This window comes from Marmota flaviventris, chromosome X (genome assembly GCF_047511675.1).
Source record: "Marmota flaviventris isolate mMarFla1 chromosome X, mMarFla1.hap1, whole genome shotgun sequence".
NCBI classification, from domain to species: Eukaryota; Metazoa; Chordata; class Mammalia; order Rodentia; family Sciuridae; genus Marmota; species Marmota flaviventris.
In genome coordinates, this window is record NC_092518.1 from 13,103,252 (window position 1) to 13,121,483 (window position 18,232).

The 18,232-nt window shown below is 38.4% G+C and overlaps 1 protein-coding gene across 2 annotated transcripts in view; it reads left to right on the forward strand.

Moving 5' to 3' along the window:
- Positions 1 to 18,232, forward strand: part of Ppef1 (protein phosphatase with EF-hand domain 1) — a 129,632-nt gene that overhangs the window by 17,412 nt on the left and 93,988 nt on the right. Inside the window, exons 2-5 of one of the 2 annotated variants that reach the window (XM_071606021.1) lie at positions 2,499 to 2,582; positions 5,001 to 5,101; positions 5,955 to 6,105; positions 14,563 to 14,728. In XM_071606021.1, coding sequence (XP_071462122.1) covers positions 14,683 to 14,728 — 46 coding nt within the window. In that variant the 5' untranslated portion in view covers positions 2,499 to 2,582; positions 5,001 to 5,101; positions 5,955 to 6,105; positions 14,563 to 14,682. The remainder of the gene's footprint in view (positions 1 to 2,498; positions 2,583 to 5,000; positions 5,102 to 5,954; positions 6,106 to 14,562; positions 14,729 to 18,232) is intronic. The other variant, XM_027927299.3, reaches the window with a different exon arrangement.

Genomic DNA, 18,232 nt, shown 5'->3' on the forward strand with positions numbered 1-18,232 from the left:
CAGACTGAAACACTCTGGATGAAATCCATGGTTTAGCACATGTTAGGCAAGTGCTCTACCACTGAGCTATACCTCCAGCCCACTGGGAAACTTTTTAAAATTTGATTTATGAACATCCAGTGTTAATTTAAGGTGAAGTTATTTTTTAAAATGCAAGCCATCTAGAACTAAGGGTTAGATTAAGTGGTCATAATTGAAATTTTGATATCTACTAATCTTTTATTTATTAAATCGCAACAAAAGAAGGCTTAACTTTTGTATCTAAGAAGGATCCTTTCAAAACTGAACTTCTATACTTAAAAACATGACAGCTATTTCATCCTGTTACTATGGCTGCTGACCAGGTGACCCCAATGAACAATTCTGGCCAGTACTGACCTTTATGAATTTCTTCCACCTGATAGTGACTCCTAACCTACCTTTGATTTCTCTTAATGACTTCCTATGGTTTGCCAAATCTGGCCTCTCTTTTCTCTTACTTAATGTGATTTTTCAATACTCAGACCTTATCCTTGGAGATCTGCTTAATCTTTTCTATTTGTTTAAGTGTAAAATTACTTTGTGTTCCTTTCTTCTCTTTGAAAGGAATGGTCTCTTTCAATCAGGGTTCTTTGAAATTTGGGGACCATGAGCTCCTCACAGTAAATTTTTTTTGAGAATGGACCCCTAGTATATTTGATTATTTATAGCCAATACTACTGAACTCATTGTATACATGATTAAATATACATTAGAAATAGAAAAATTAATAAGAATAAGAAAACAGATAAAAATATAAGTTCTAATGTTTTCTGCTTCCCTGTAGATCTCTGTACATCTGCTGCCAGGCAAGTGCCCAGTTTTGGAGACTATCAGAATTTAAGAAGTAGTGATTTGTTATTGTTTACCATTGGCCTCAGCACTGGAAGGCTAGTTGAAAGTTGCCATAGCTGGGAGACCAGTCCTGTCTGGTGCTTTGAACATTCTGCTACCAGGGGCCACGAATGGGCAGACTCCTTAAGTAACCCCCACCAAGTATAACTGCATATTGCTGTTATCTCAGTCTACTCTCCAGTCTGGCTACTGCATCTAATTCTAGCATACTTCTCAGGGTGTGTTATGATCGATACTAGGAGCTGCCCATTAGAAGTACTTTACCTTGGCAGAAATTGGAACTGTGGCCAGTTCCAGGAAGCTTGTGAAATAGGAAAACTTTGCCTGTGATGTGGTCTTTCCTCCTTATGAGGTAGGTAGACTTCTCTGAATTCCTCTGTCTTTCCATAGTTTCTTACTTCATGGACTAATCAAGTGTCCTGGCTTGGGTTTCCTCAGTAGCAGAGCCTGAAGCAAGCATTACAGGGCAGGAAGTTTATTTGGAAGATGAAGACAAAGGAGTGGCATAGTGGAAATAGAAAAGGGAGGCAGCAAAGGAAGAGGAAGCCTGCAGAGGTGGAAAAGGCAGCCTTTTTCATTTTTTAAAATATTTTTAGTTTTTTAGGTGGACACCATATTTTATTTTTATATGGTGCTGAGAATTGAACCCAGTGCCTCATGCATGCTAGGCAAGCACGCTGCCACTTGAGCCACATCCCCAGCCCCCATTTTTCATTCTTGACAGGCATCTTTCTCTATCCACTCTAATTGCAGCATGATCATTAGGGTTGCAGTTCATTCTGATTTTTAGTTCTACTCTTATTTCACATCCTTGTTAAGTATAGTAGAATATGTATGTTCATAAGAATACCTTCTTTTTGCCCTTGTCTTTTCTTCTGGATAATGTCAGTTCAATCATAAGGTTTTTTTTGTTGTTGTTGTTGTTTTGTTTTGGCTTTAAAAATATTTTTAGTTGTAGATGGACACAATACCTTTATTTTATTTTTATGTGGTGCTGAGGATCGAATCCAGGGCCTCACATGTGTTAGGCAAGCGCTCTACCACTAAACCATGACCCCAGCCCCCAGTCATAAGATTTGTGGGTCATTTCTTTTAGAAAAAACCTTCTCTCATTTCCCTTTCTAGAATAGAACTCTTTCTCTGGGCTCCCATAGTATTTTTCACCTGTCATACTGTCATACATTACTGTTTTGCTTTTATTTATTTATGTAATAAATATTTCTTATGTGCCAGGTGCTGTTATGGGTACCTGGAGCTTATAGTCTAAGAGGGGAGACAGATTTTAATTTGTAATTTATTACTATTTCTTATTTACCTCTGTGTTTGCCTCACCCGGTCATGTGTATTTTGTTCACCTTTTGTGTCCCTTCCCTCAGCACAGCTCAGTGAATATTTGTTAAATGAAAGAACATAAGGCATCTTAGTCAAGGATGATTTGGTATTACCATGCCTTTTCCAAGGGGAAATTGGTTTCTTACCTTTCCTGTCAGCTGTTTTCATATGATGATATGCCCATTAAGAAATATATTGACATACCTTGACTGTTAGGGGAACAAATTTATTGTTAATGAGTGGGTTTAGAATTGTAAACATGATTTTTGCCTGTTTGTTTTTTCTTTTCTCAGATTGGGCGAACACATTCCCGCTTAACTGCAGGAAAGTCAAAGAACATCCGAGAAACAAAAACCTCAGTTTTGCAAACGCACAAGGTGCTGATCCAGACAGTATGGTGCAGTGATCATAAGCAGGTGTTTTAGAGTCAAAGTGCTGGGTTCAAATCCCAGCTCTGTCTTTCATTTGTTATTTGACTTTGGCCTATTGTTCCTAGCATGTGAGTAGTGTATACTTCATAGGCTAGTATGTGGATTAACTAAGATTAACATGTCAAATTAATAAGTCTAGAACATTGTAAGTGCTCAATTAGTGCTTAATTAGTGTTATTAGCATTATTGTGATTTATTCATATATATCAGTGTTGGTGTATTTAGCAATTAGAGGCTGGCTGTAGGACTCTAATATGGTACTCAAAGTAATGTTTCAGTGTTCTTTGTATAATAGAAAAAAGTAAAGCTATTCATTCAAAGCAGATTCCAAGTATTTTTTTTTTTTTAAACCCAAGGGCGGGCACTCTATCACTGAGCCATATCCCTAGCCCCTTTTTATTTTTTATTTTGAGATAGGGTCTTGCTAAGTTGCCCAGGCTGGCTTTGAACTTGTGATTTGCCTCAGCCTCCCCAATAGCTGGGATTATAGGTGTACACCACCACACCTGGCCAGATTCTAAATTTTAAGAATTTAGAATTTTAATTTTAAGAATTCTAAATTGATACAATTTGCTAATCTAATTCATAGTTCAGAAATTGACTATTAAAATATTCTAAGGGTTGGGGTTGTGGCTCAGTGGTAGAGTGCTTGCCTAATGCATGTGAGGCACTGGGTTCGATCCTCAGCACCACGTAAAACTAAATAAAACAAAGGTATTTTAGATGGACTAAAAACATATTAAAAAAATAATCGCCTAAATCCCAGGTTCTTTCCCTCCTCTCTTTTCTTTCTGTGATTAAACAAATATTTGGTGATCTTATGCATCTGGAGCTGAGGATGCCAAGAGGAATGGAATGGGTTCTTTCCCTTAGGATTTAACATGTAAAAGGGCAAATTACAGCGCATTTTGGGAGACTTTATAATTGGACACATGCATGGCTTTGAGAGCCAGGAGACAGAATGACTAATTCCCTTTTGGTGATTCAGGAAAGGCTTCACATAGAGAAGGTGACATTTGAACAACTGCATTTAGACATAGCCATCATTTAATGACTGTGAATTGAACATGTGTTTGGAAATCTAGCCATAGAGCTGCATTGTCCACTATTTTTTCAGAGGCCTGGGTAATTATGCTATCATTTACAAAGCATGTGGCAGCCTCATCAGATTCTCATCTTGGTGTCCCTGCCATGGAAACCTGAACGGTTGTATTGCCTCATAATGAGGCCCTCTGGTAATATTTAATATGCTAATAAAGTACAGAAGCCCAAAGCTGCCTTTCCAGTTATTTTTAAAGGAACTCCATTAGATTAAGTAGTAAACTAGGTAACCATTTTGCTAGTCCTCTATGACTCTCAATTGCAGAAAGACTAAAGAGCAGCTAAAGCTAAAGAGCAGCTTGGGTGGGGTTATGAAACGGCCATGGCTAGAGTCCTGTAAATCCCGGTTGGTGAAGCCTGAGAACAGTAAGCTTGAAGCTGCATATGCCGTGTAACCAGCTAGGAAGTTTGGGAGGAAAATTGCTAACAGTGTGGCTACAGTCAGCATGAGACTCTGAGAATAAGCCCATCCCTGAATTGCTTTAACAGATAGCCGAATTGTGGTTGTTGGCATCCATTACTGAATTCATCACTTTGAGTTTTCAGATGTATCTTCCTTTTTTTCTTTCTGAAACTCAGAAAAACTACAGGTCAACTTTCATTTTCTTTTCTGCCAATGAAAGGAGGTGAATCTCCCTTTCATAGATAGGTTCTCCAATAAGAAGAATTGGACAGCTGGGCAAATACACATGTCATATGAACTAGTTTGCAGTGCTCTAACTGCAACTCCTTTAAATGTATGTCTTTCTAGCCCTTAGAAAGAATGTTTCATTTTCCCACTTTCTCTTAATTGTACACAGGTTATTACAGTGTTTTCCAAAAATCATCTGCAGTTGATCTGAAGAATGCTTTTCTGCCTTTATTTACTGAACTTCTCTTTTCTACTTGTACCGATATGGAATATTTCTGCAAACAGCAGCCTGGTCCTGCCTGAACAGAGTCTGGTCCCCTTAGAAGCAATCATGTGACCACTGATATCGCAGCCCATTACTTGAGCACATCTCTTTATATCCAGGCCAGGAACAGAGAAGGGTTGGGGCAGACAGCTGCAGCTCACAAGATAGCTCAGCCTTTCCTGAATCTGTGACTTTGGGCTTGCCTTCCAGGCTGAAAGTCGAGTCAGATTGGCACTGTTCTAGTGATTTCTCTGTTTATGTGTGTGTGTGTGTGTGTTTATTTAAGCAAGAGCTCTCCCTGGTGTGTGTGTGTGTGGTGTGTGTGTGGTGCTCCAGAGATCTGAAAATTATAACTCTTTTCTTTCAGACCTCTGTGTTCTCTCATAGAGAAGACTTTTTCTCATCTTTGTTTCTCCTGAAACACCTGGAGTGAGGAAAACCTTTGCAGTGGCCAAGCAAAAGACCCAGGTAAGATGTTATTTGTTGTTAGACATTATGGGCTAATTCTATATGACTGTATTCTACATGATAAACATTTATCATGTGAAAATGAAAGAGGGAATGTATACTCATTGGAGTATATTTATTGTTTTGCAATTTCTTAGGATGATTTTTCTCAGAAATGCTGATTGTAAATCAATTGTTATTTAAAAAAGGTGTACAGATGACTTTGCAATCTTAAGGGTTGTGGCCTATTTCAAATAAATTTGATATTTGGAATAACTTAGGTGATGAGAGCTAAAAAATGAGGCAAGCGACACTTTGAGAAACACTTGTAAGTAGATCCTTCATGGAGTATTATCCACACTCTACTATACAACTTCATATTTAGAAAGCTTCCTTAGCTCCTTTGGCCTCTTTTAATAGAGGACCACAGGGTTTTTATTTCTTTATAAGAAATGGAAAAGAATTTGTTGCAGTGTTTAAGAATTCTCTCCAGTGATTTAGTTGTAACACAGACTGGATCCTGAAAGTGAGGCATAGCTAGCCTTTAAGTGGGCAGGCATTTTTGTTTTTTAATGGTTAAATAGGGGAATCCTCAGTTTTGCCACTAATCATCTGTGCCAGGGAGTATGATATTTAATATCTGAGCCTCAGTTTCTTCATTTGTAATATGGGGGTGATGATGCTACCTTGAAGGTTTGCTATGAAGATTTACTAGAATAATAGAAATATAAAGCACCTACTGTGCTGGGTGCATAATAGTCCCTTAATAAATGGTAGTGATTTTAACTCTTATTGTTATTACTGGTGTAGCATTATTTCAGATCTTGCAGCTCTGAGGGTGGGGCATTTCTTTGTGAATCTTCATTTATTCTAGAGCCTACAGACATTCAAGGGGTGTGGTCTCTGGGAGGCCCCAAGCGAAGCATTCTGAAGGAAACTTGAGTAAACACAGCGGATTCCCACCCATGCATGGCCCCTGCTAACCTGTCTGCTAAGAAGAGTTGCTCTTTGTTCAAGTCAGTAAGGTATGCACTTTTATCTCTTAAGAGGAAACTGAGGTGCAGAGGAATTCATGACAAGCTGAGAATTTAAACTTCAGTCCTTTCTAAATCCAAGGCTCTACTGAACTAACATTAGACAGTTAGGAACAACAGTTGTTCTTGAAATGGTTACCTCAAAAGGGTCCCCTCCTAGTTGTCAGCTCGCTCTTAAAGATTCCCAATGCACATTAATCTATTGAAGGCTCTGAGAAATCCTGCAGTTAAAAAAAACAAAAAACTTGTTAAACACTACTTTTTTTCTCATGGTGGAACTTTTTTTTTTTTTTTGCCTTATTCTTAGAATAATAAACCACATTGATGAACAGACAAACACAAACACACTTTGGAAAACCTGGCTCTAGGTTAAGATACTTCATGATTATAATCATATCAGAAGTAGAGTGAGCCTGACAAGGTGTCCATTCTCCATGCTAGTGTCTAGAGTTCAAGGAGGAAGAATTATAACTGCCTACTTAACTCCCATTGTGGTAGTATGGTAGTGTGGTGATGGTGGGGGAGCCAGATAAATGATGGTGGATTCTGGATTTGAGTTCCTCAGGGTCAGAGCTTGAGTAGGAATTTCTCACAAAAGCTAACATCTCTAGAAAAAGCTGGATTTCTGGCATGGAGAACTACCCAGTTAACATCTAGAATATTGCCAGAGGTAGATTCATGCACAGTCAGGGTAGCTGAGCCAAGGTGTGGGAGTTGTATAGAGATCCACTTAGAAATAAAATAATGTTAAGAATGAATAAGAACATCTTAGGGAAGCTGGGCTTACACTTCAAGAATGCTCAGTGGTAAAGGGTGGGCTGGCTCCAAGGACCATCTTTTGTTCTTTCCTTGTGTTTTCAGCTTTGAAAATGAAAGTGGTTAGGATGAGATGAAATGTCAAACAGTTCCACTCTCGGGTCTCCTTCCTGTCCACCCATCGGCCCACAGTAAAAACCTTTTAGTAGAAGCCCAACCTTTTGGTAGAAACCTGTCCTTTTGCAGATTGTACGTTGAGTGCTGATGATGAGTCACTAATTTATGTTTACTCTTAAAATCATCTTTGGTATATATCAGAAAGGGCAGAAGCACTGGGCAGCTTTCAAGCTGTTTTTGCCACAATCCACCCAGTGGTTTATGTGACCAGGACATCAACCTTTTGAGCCTGAGAACCCCTTGCAGGAGGAATCACTTTTTCAGAGACTTTGATTGCTGTACTAAGTCCTCTCCTTGATGCTGGTGGAGTGTGGAAATGGAAGAAGCTTAGGTTTTTCCAAGTCATGGAAAATCCCCAAGTCATCTTTATTAGCTTCATAGTCAGCCATAAGTGTTCCCAAGGATGCCACAAACACTGCTGACAAACCTGCTTTCCTCTCCCCTCTGCTTCAAGGTCTAGGTTGGGTAGCATGTGGGAGTGGTAAGTGGCACCAGATGTTTTTCATGTTTTGGTGAGATCTCTCTCTCCTGTTACCTGAGAAAGAAAAACAGTATAAAAAAAATGACACAATAATAATATAAAAGTTCTAATAGCCAATTATTTTTTTATAATAGAAAACCAAAGAATTCTAGAACAATTATCATTTCCAACATGATTTTAAAATTTGCTTTAAAAAAGAATGCAAAAATGATACACTAATAATGACTTTTAGGGGCTGGGGTTGTGGCTCAGTGGAAGAGCGCTTGCCCAGCATGCATGGGGCACTGGGTTCAATCCTCAGCACCACATAAATATAAAATAAAGATATTGTGTCCACCTGAAACTAAAAAATAAATTAAAAAATTTTAAAAAATAATGACTTTTAGCAATTAGTTTTCTAAAGGACTCTGGCTTAGAAATACTTATTTCTTTATTCATTTATTCATTCAGTATTTGTCAAACATATGTTATGTAAAAGGCACTGTGTAGGTGCCAAAGGTTCAAGGGGTATTTACAAAGAAAGTTACACATGGTGCTTACAGTCTAACAGAAACATATGCAAGTTTGATGCTTTTAAAATTCCTAGTGAATTTTATATATGGAATTCTATGTGTTTATAATGAATTAGCTGAGAAGCAAATGCCTTTGGAGATACATTATTTTTCTGGAAAAAGGACATTGAGATTAAGATACATCACTTTTGTTATCCAATCAGTGTTTGTTGCTTACTCAATGCCAAACTCTAATGATTCATAGAAAAGGGTAGAAAAAAATAGCATAAGCATGGAGCAAAGCCCAAGGTAGATATGGATACTGTGGGAGGGCAGTGTTTCTCAAACTGGGATATGGGGACTGCCTGCATCAAAGTACCCTGAAGGGTACACTTTATATATATATATGTGTGTGTGTGTGTGTGTGTGTGTATATATATATATATATATATATATATATATATATATTATAAATTTATTTTACAAATATATTTACTTGTACATATTTTTATTGATGCTGGGAACTTGCACATTCTGGGCAAATGTTCTACCACTGAGCTATACCCCCAGCTCAAGATTGCACTTTAAATGCAGATTTCTTGGCCTCCAGAATTGTTGTAATTGAGTATTATCAGTAAAGCCTGGACTTTGAATTTTACCCCCTTACCCACACCTGCAGTGATGAAGGAATGTGCAGATGTGTTCTCTAATGTACTGTAGATGACCTTTGAGAAATTCCTGAGCACAAAAATGGGTCAGTAGTATACCATTTTCAAAAATGAGAAGAGTAGATACCAGAAGCCAGAGACTTGTTAAGTCTAACTCTGGAAAAATTCAGCTTCCAATGAATGGAGTCAAAGCATTTCTGGAAAAATGATCACTAGGCAACATTATAGGTTTGATAAAACATTGTCTCTTTTAGAGATTGTCAGACTTTGCTGTATTTTAGAATCATCTGGTTACCTTTAACAACATCTTGATGTTCAATCCCCACCCGATACCAATTACATCAGAATCTCTGGAGGGTGGGACCTTGGCATTAGTATTTTTTAACCCCCCAGATATTCTGATTTAATGAAGTGCAAGCTGAGCGTTAGGAGCTTAAAAATTTCCCCAATATGCAGCAAAATTTGACATTAGGCAAATTGCTTTACTTTCTTGTATTTTGTATAAATAGTAGGTAATTTTAAGGGTCTTTCCCACCTTTAAATGTCTATGATTCTTTTATTAAAAATCATGCCAAACTGATTCCCTTCCTTTTTCCTTTTTTACTCTTCTTTCTCCTCCTTCCCTCTTCCTCTTCCTTTTCTTTCTGAATAAATATGCTCAGACATTGTGAATGTAGTGGATATACCCTGAAGAATGATCTGGAATGGAGTGCCACAGGGCTTGTTGTGCCTTTGAACTTGACCTTAACATTTTTTATCCATGTTGTAGATAAAAAAAAAAAAAAGACATGAAAGAAATGTCTATCAAATTTGTAAATAACCCAAAATTTAGGGGAGTTAATTAATTTGATACATAAAAGAATTGGGTCCAGCTGTATTTTTATTTTTTGGTTCTGAGGATTGAATCCAGGGTGTCAGGCATACTAAGCATTCACTCTACCACTACACTACACTCCCAGCCTTATTTTACTCATATTAGTTTTCCCTTTCTTTAGTTTAATTGAAATTTTTAAGTCTTTAGTGTAGTAGTAATAGAAAAAAATGATAGAAAAAAGTAGGTAAAGTCCAGAGTCAGAGCATCACAAAATAAACATCACCCCCAAAAGCAATGAGATGGTATACTACAGAGGGGAATTTTGTTTAAAACCCTCATCAAGTGGTTATGGAAATGCCAATTCAGCAGCCTCATCAGAAGGATCTAGTAAGCAAGAGGGGAGACTTCAGAGGGGTCTCAGGAATGCCTGGAGAGCTCATTTAAAAAGAACACTCTTGGGGCTGGGATTGTGGCTCAACAGTAGAGCACTCGCCTAGCACGGGCGGGACTTGGGTTTGATCCTCAGCACCACATAAAAATAAAGGCATTGTGTTGTGTCCATCTACACCTAAAAAAATAAATATTAAAAAAAAGGACACTCTTGGGCCATGCCTGTAATCCCAGTGACTCTGGAGGCTGAGCAGGAAGACCTTGAGTTCAAGGCTAGCCTCAGCAATTTAGGGAGATCCTGTCTCAAAATAAAAAAGGCTGGATTGTGGGAGGTGGAGAGAGGCTTGTGTGGGAGAGAGAGGCTTGTGGGAAGCCGGTGGTGGCAGTTGGGGCTCTGAGGGTTTTTCCTGAGAGGCTGTTTTGTTTGGCGTGTGTGGTTCTAAAAATAAAGTTAGTTTCTTTTGACAAGTGGCTCCTGATTGTGCCCAGCCAGACTGCGGCATTTGGTGGCTCGCACGGGGAGCGACTGAGGGTAAGAGATAAGGTAAACTGCTCGCCCCTGAGGGCAGGGCAAGAGGATGGGTAGCCATTTTAAGATTCTTCTTTTGTTATTTTGTTTCACTTTTGTTTTAAGTTGCCTGTCCCTGGAGATGTGTAAGATGGAAGAAAAACCGCTCACATCTGAGGAACAGATGGGGAGAAAGGACAGATGGACATTTCAGGAGGCTATTATAATGATTTTGTGTTGTTCCAATTTTGTTTCACTCTGTTTCAGTTTTGTTAGGCGTTATCTTGTTGGGTTGTATTATAGTAGAAATATGGGATCAGAAATTAGTAAAAAATAAACTGAAAGAGTGTTAAGTAAATTGTTAGAGGAAGGAGGCATCTCAGTAAAATCAAGAACAGTCAGGGCATACGTTGATACAATACAAAAATGTAGCCCATGGCTTTTTAAGGAGAAGTTGTTAAATATATCACAATGGAACCATCATGGTGAAGATTTAAAAAGAATAGAAAAGAAAAGCCCAGGGACTCTGCCAGTTGGCACATTGCCATGGTGGACGTTCATATCTTGTTTGCTTAGTCCAAAGCCTTCAGTTCAGACAATGGTAGAGGAAGGAGAAGACATATTGATTCAAGTAAAAGAGAAGGTCTCTCAAGCTAGTCAGACAGAGAAAGAAAGTGTAAAACAGAAAAAGCCATCAGGGGGAAAGCTACAACAGGAGACTGCTACTAACACCTTTCTATCACCAGAGGACGTAAGTGTCCAACTAACAAGGCCACCTCCATATGCTGGGAGGCCCCCAACCCCCGCAGTTGATAGTTGGGATCCTGAGACAAGATCTCAAATATTAACATGCCCTGTATTTGAGGCAGGAGGGCAGCAAGTTTACCATGTTTTAAATTTCAAAACAGTGAAGCAGCTAAAAGAGGCTGTAACAACCTATGGTCCTCAAGCACCCTTCACTGTAAGCATGGTCGAATCCATTAACAACTTGAACATGACGCCAGCAGATTGGGCTAATATGTGTAAAGCTGTGCTAAATGGAGGACAATACCTGTTATGGAAGGTTGCCAATGAGGAATTTTGCAAGGAGACAGCTAGGCGAAATGCAGCAGCTGGTTATCCTCAGAGAAATCTAGATATGTTGTTAGGAAAGGGACCTTATGAGGATCAGCAGCAACAAATTGCATATGATCCTGGTGTATATGCACAAATTGCTGTAGATGTAATTAAGGCATGGAAGACTTTACAAGGACATGGAGGTTTACAAGGTCAATTATCTAAGGTAATACAAGGAGCTAATGAACCTTATGCTGAATTTGTAGATAGGCTTATTCAAACAGCTACCAGAGTTTTTGGAAATACAGAACAAGCAATGCCATTACTAAAACAACTGGCTTATGAGCAAGTGAATCGTTGGTGCAGAGATATCATTAGACCATGGAAACATGAAGATTTAAACACATATATTAAATTATGTAGAGACATTAATGAACAAGAGCAAGTCGTGGCAGCTGCAGTAAAACAGGCTTTAGATGCTAGAGACATTAATGAACAAGGGCAAATTGTGGCAGCTGCAGTAAAACAGGCTTTAGATGCCAGGCCAAGAACATGCTACAATTGTGAACAAACAGGACATTTTAAAAGGAATTGCCCCATAGGAGGAGGGTTTAACAAAACTAGGTATCAAAGGAGTAGAATACCAGGTATTTGCCCACGATGCCGTAGAGGGAGACATTGGGCTAATGAATGCCGTTCTCAAACCACCATAGAGGGTACTCCATTATCAAAAAACGAACAAGGACCAGGTGTTTATCCATGATATCGTGGAGAAAGGCATCGGGCTCCATTGCCAAAAAATGGACAGGGGGGCCCAATGCTCCGGGGCCCAAAACCACAAATATACGGAGCACTGGAGGAACCCAGCAACCCCATCAGGGTAGTGCCCAGGACACATTGTCCATCAGATCCCTCATCAGACAAACCAGAGGGAGCGGAGGGTTGGACATCTGCGCCTCCGCCAGAGCAGTACTAACTCCAGAAATGGGAGTTCAAATCATTCCCACAGGGGTAAAAGGACCTCTTCCCAAAGGAACAGTAGGCTTATTATTGGGACGCAGCTCTTCTACTCTAAAAGGACTTATGATAATCGGGATCAATTACCCCAGGACTTATGAAGGTGAAATAAAAATTATAGCCAGTTCTCCAAAGGGTATATCAGTAATTTCACCAGGAGATAGAATAGCACAGTTACTAATAATACCCAGCCTACATGATAAATTTTCCAGTCGTACTGTAGAAAGAGGTTCCAAGGGATTAGGCTCCACAGGTGTAGATTGGGCTATGCTTTCTTTAAATTTAGATTCTCGCCCCATGCTGAAACTAAATATTCAAGGACATGAATTTAATGGGCTACTGGATACAGGTGCAGACCTTAGCATCATCTCTCGTCAAGAATGGCCAAAACATTGGCCATTACAACAAGCCACTCAAACGCTTCGAGGCCTAGGAGTGGCGACTAATCCCCATAGAAGTGCAATGGTATTAGATTGGAAGGATCCTGAAGGATGTGAAGGAACTATACAGCCATATGTATTGGATCATCTTCCCGTAAATTTATGGGGACGAGATGTCCTAGATCAATTAGGTTTGACATTAACAAATAACATCAATCAAAATGCACCCACTATTATGACTAGACAAGGTTTTAGGAAAGGAAAAAGATTAGAAAAACAAGAACAAGGTATAGCAGCACCAATACAAATAGATCAAGGAACAGACAGACATGGGTTGGATTTTCAGAAAGGGCCACTGAGACAATAAAAATTACTTGGAAATCGGAAAGACCAGTATGGGTTCCTCAGTGGCCCCTGACTAAAGAAAAGATACAAGCAGCCCATGACCTGCTCAAACAACAATTAGCGGAAGGACATATACAACCTTCTGTATCTCCCCATAATACTCCCATTTTTGTCATCAAAAAGAAATCTGGTAAATGGAGATTATTGCAAGATTTAAGAGCCATTAATAATGAGATGGTTATTATGGGACCTGCTCAATCAGGGATTCCTCAATTGTCTGCTTTGCCAAAAACCTGGTATGTTTTAGTTATAGATATTAAAGATTGTGTTTTTTCAATTCCAATTCATCCTGAGGATAGTCCACGTTTTGCATTTACTATCCCTGCACTGAATCATGAAGGTCCTGATCAGAGATATGAATGGAAAGTACTCCCTCAAGGGATGGCTAACAGCCCAATGAGCATCACCGCAGAGGAGCCAATCAGCTAGATGTTGCTGGGGCCGCTGTGAGCCAATCATCAGCCGGCAGCTGGAAGTTTGCTGGGGCCCCTTCGCCTGTGGCTCTCAACAAAAAAAGGCTAGGGATATAGCTCAGTGGCAAAGTGCCCCAGTACTAAAAAAGGTAAAAAGGACACTCTCACAGATAATGATTCCTAAATTTGAGGGGAGGTCTTGAATTTTCTTCTTTTAAACAAGCACCCTCAACTGATTGAAAAATGAAATATATTGTCAAAAAATTCACTTTGATTTTAATTTTGTCACAGTTGTTTATACATGTTGTTTTTTTCTGATAGTCAGCCTCCAATTTGTGTTTTTAAAGTCCAGATAGATTTAATTACTTTGAGTTTAAAGTCAAAATAATTATATCAGCTCCTCCATTCTCTGTATTTCAATTAGAAAATAATACATTCTTACAGTTCAATTTTTTATTTCATTATTAATGCTTCTTTTTTAAGGTGCTGGAGATTACCACTTGGCTACATTCTTAGCCCTTTTTATTTTTTATTTTAAGATGGTCTTATTGAGTTACCAAGGCTGGCCTCAAACTTTCCATCCTCTTGCCCCCAGCCTCCTGAGTAGCTGGGATTACAGGCATGTGCTATCTACCATGTCTGACTATTAATGCTTAATTTTAGGGTTAGATTTGATTTAGAGATGGAGAAACTATAATTTGTGTGTGTAGCTGCTCTGTAGCTACTGTTGTGATTTGGAAAATAAATCAGGGTCAGATTATGTCTGATCACTTTCCACATCACACAATGAATAGTAATTCAGAAGAAGCATAAAACGAATTCTGTTGAGCAGCCCCTTAGCTATCATGTTGTTAACTGATACTTTCTCTCCTTCCCTCCTGTTTCTTATTAGTATCTGTGATTGAAGGGGATCAGCTAAGAGCAGCTCCTCACAACATCAAGGAAGAGACTTTTCATACTCTTATCTTGGAATCAGAAGTTGAATTTGTGAACATAATATGATTTAGAAATCATGGGTTGTAGCAGTTCTTCAACAGGAAACAAGAAATCTGAGAAAGGTGAGTGCTGGAAATGTTGCCTGTGTTTATGAATGAAAAGAAAAATTCTGTCTCTTTTTGAAATACTTTTCCCCCTTTGAAATGTTATTTGTGAACAGAAGTGTTAACTAGGATTTCTGGATTGTTTTTTCTTTTAAATACTTTATTGAGGTGAAACTCATAACATACAACCAACTGTTGTAAAGTGAGCAACTCAATGGCATTTAGTACATTTACAATATTGCACCACCTGTCTAGTTCCAAAACATTTCTTTTACTCCAGAGTAAAACCCCTGTCCTTTAAGCAGTTTTTCCTGATTTCCCTCTCCCCTCAATCCCTGGCAATCTCTGTGAATTTTCTTCTGGACATTTCATGTAAATGAAATCACACACTATGTGACCATTTGTGCCTGGCTTTGTCCATGTTGTATCATGAATCAGTACTTCATTCCTTTTTATTAATGAATAACGTTCCATTGTATGAATATGCCATATCATGTTAATCCATTATTAATTGACAGACATTAGGTTGGTACTATTTTTTTATTATTATGAACAATGTTGTTATGAAAATTCATATATAAGTTATCATGTGGATGTATGTTTTCAGTTTTCTTAGGCATATGCCAATAAGTAAAATTGCTGGAACATATGGTAGCTATGTGCTTAACATTTTGGGAAACTTCGAAACTGTTTTCCCAAGTGGTTGTATCAGTCTACATTCCTATCAGCAGTGAATGAGGGTAGTAATTTCTCCACACCCTTCATAGCACTTATTTTTGTCCTTTATATTAGAGTCATCCTAGTGGGAATGAAGAATCTCATTGTGGAATTTGTTTGTACTTCCCTAATGACTTATGATGTTGAACATCTTTTCATATGTTTTTGACCATTTGTTTATCTTCCTTGGATAAGTGTCTATTCGGATCGTTTATCCATTTGTTATTGTTATTTATTTTATATTTTGTTGTAAGAGTTCTTCATATATTCTAGATACAAATTCCTTAACAAATATATGACTTGCCAACATTTTCTTCCATTTAGTGAGTTGTCTTTGCACTTTCTTAGTGGTGTCCTTTGAAGGAAAAAAATTTTTAATTTTGAGAAAGTCCATTTTTGTGTGTACGTGTGCTTTTGGTACCATACCCAAGAGTCCACTGATAAATCCAAGAAGTTTTATGCTTGTATTTTCTCTTAAGAGTTTTGTAGGAAGGCTGGGTTGGGGTTGTAGCTCAGTGGTAGAGCACTTGCCCAGCACATGTGAGGCACTGGGTTCGATCCTCAGCATCACATAAAAATAAATAAGCAAAATAAAGTTACTGTGTCCATCTACAACTAAAAAAAAAAGTTTTGTAGGATTTTGTTCCATTTGGAGTTAATTTTCACATGTGTGAGGGAGTGATATAAATTCATTCTTTTCATGTGGATATCCAGTTGTTCCAGCACAGTTATTGAAAGGAGGACTATTCTTTCCCCATCAAATGGTCTTGGTACTCTTGTCAAAAATCAATTGACTGTAAATGTGACAGTTTATTTCTTGACTCTCAATTTTATTCCATTGATCTGTATGTATTCCTTATGCTAGTATTGTAGAGTCTAGATTGTGTAGCTTTGTAGAAAGTTTGTGTCTCTGTGACCAAAATACCCAACAAGAACAACTTAGCGGAGAAAAAGTTCATTTTGGTTCACGGTTTCAGGGATCTCAGTCCATAGACTGACTCCATTGCTTTGGGCCCAATGTGAGGCAAAACATCATGGGGGTAAGGGTGTGACAGAAGGGAACTGCTCCCCTCATGGCAGCAAGGAAGCAGAGAAAGAGGGAGAGGGAAGGGGATGAAGGGAAAATGCACCCTTCCAGGGCACACCCCCACTGACTTACCTCCCCTAGCCACCCCTCACCTGCCTACAGTTACCACCCAGGCAGTCCATTCACCTAGGTTGCAGCTTTCATAATCTAATAATTTTACCTCTGAATATTCCTGCATTAACCTATGAGCTTTTGGAGGACACCTCATATCCAAACCATAACAGAGTCCTTCAACTTTGTTTATCAAGATTGATTTGGGGGCTGGGGATGTGGCTCAAGCGGTAGTGCACTCGCCTGGCATGCGTGCGGCCTGGGTTCGATCCTCAGCACCACATACAAAGATGTTGTGTCCGCCGAAAACTGAAAAATAAATATTAAAAATTAAAAAAAAAGATTGATTTGGCAGTTCTGGTTCCTTGTATTTCCATATGAATTTTGGAATTGATTTGTCAATTTCTCAAAGAAGTCAGCTGGAATGTTGATTGAGATTGTGTTGAATCTGCAGATCAATTTGGAGTGTATTACCATTTTAATAAATAAGCCATCTGATCCATGAACACAGTATGTTTTTAATTTCTTTTACTGACATTTTGTAGTGTACTATTTTACTTTTGTGAAATTTAATCTAAGTATTTTATTCTTTTTGGTGCTATTGTAAATAATTGTTTTCTTAATTTCATTTTGGATTGTTCATTTCTTTCTCTCTTTCTTTCTTTCTCTCTCTCTTTTTCTTTCTCGTTTTCTCTCTCTCTCTCTCTTCTTTTCTTTTCTTGATACCAGGGATTGAACTCTGGGGCACTTGACCATTGAGCCCCATCCTCAGCCCCATTTTGTATTTTATTTAGAGACAGGCTCTCACTGAGTTGCTTAGTGCCTTGCCATTGCTGAGGCTGGCTTTGAACTTGCAATTCTCCTGTCTAGCCTCCCCAGTTGCTGGATTTACAGGTGTGCACCACTGCACCGGCTTCATTTATTTTCTCTAAAAATTTTTTAGTGGATTTATTAGTAATTTTTATTTATAAATCATGTCAGCTGCAAATAGAGATAGTTTTACTTCTTCCTTTCCAATGCCTTGTGTGTGTGTGGTGCTGGGGATGGAATCCAGGGCCTAGTATATGCTAGGCAATTGCTCTACTGCTGAGCTACATTTTAGCCCTTCTAGTGGCTTTCATTTCATTTCATTACCTAATCTTGCTAGATCTTCCAATGTTAAATAGAAATGCCAGAGTAGACATCCTTGCCTTGTTAGGGGAAGGTATTTAATATTTCACCATTAAGTATGATATTAGTTGTGGTTTTCTCATAGTTGCTTTTTTATCAGGTTGAGGAAGTTCAGTCCTATTCCTAGTTTGTTGGCTTTTTAAAAATTACAAAGTATAATTTTGTCAAAGTCTTTTTCTGCATATTGTAAGATGATCATGTGGGTTTTTTGTCCTTTTTAGCATATTATGTTACTTGAAGTTCAGATATTAAACTAACTTTGCATTCCTTGTATAAGTCCCACTTGGCCATAGTGTATTAATGCTGTTTATGTGTTGCTGAATTCAGTTTGCTAGTATTTTATAGGGGAATTTCATATCTGTGTTCATAAAAGTTACCAGCTTAGTTTTCTTTTGTCATGATGTCTTTGTCTGGTTTTGATATCAGGATAATATTATCCACATAGAATGATTTGGAAAGTGTTCCCTTGTTTTTCGTAAAAGTTTGTGAAGAGCAGA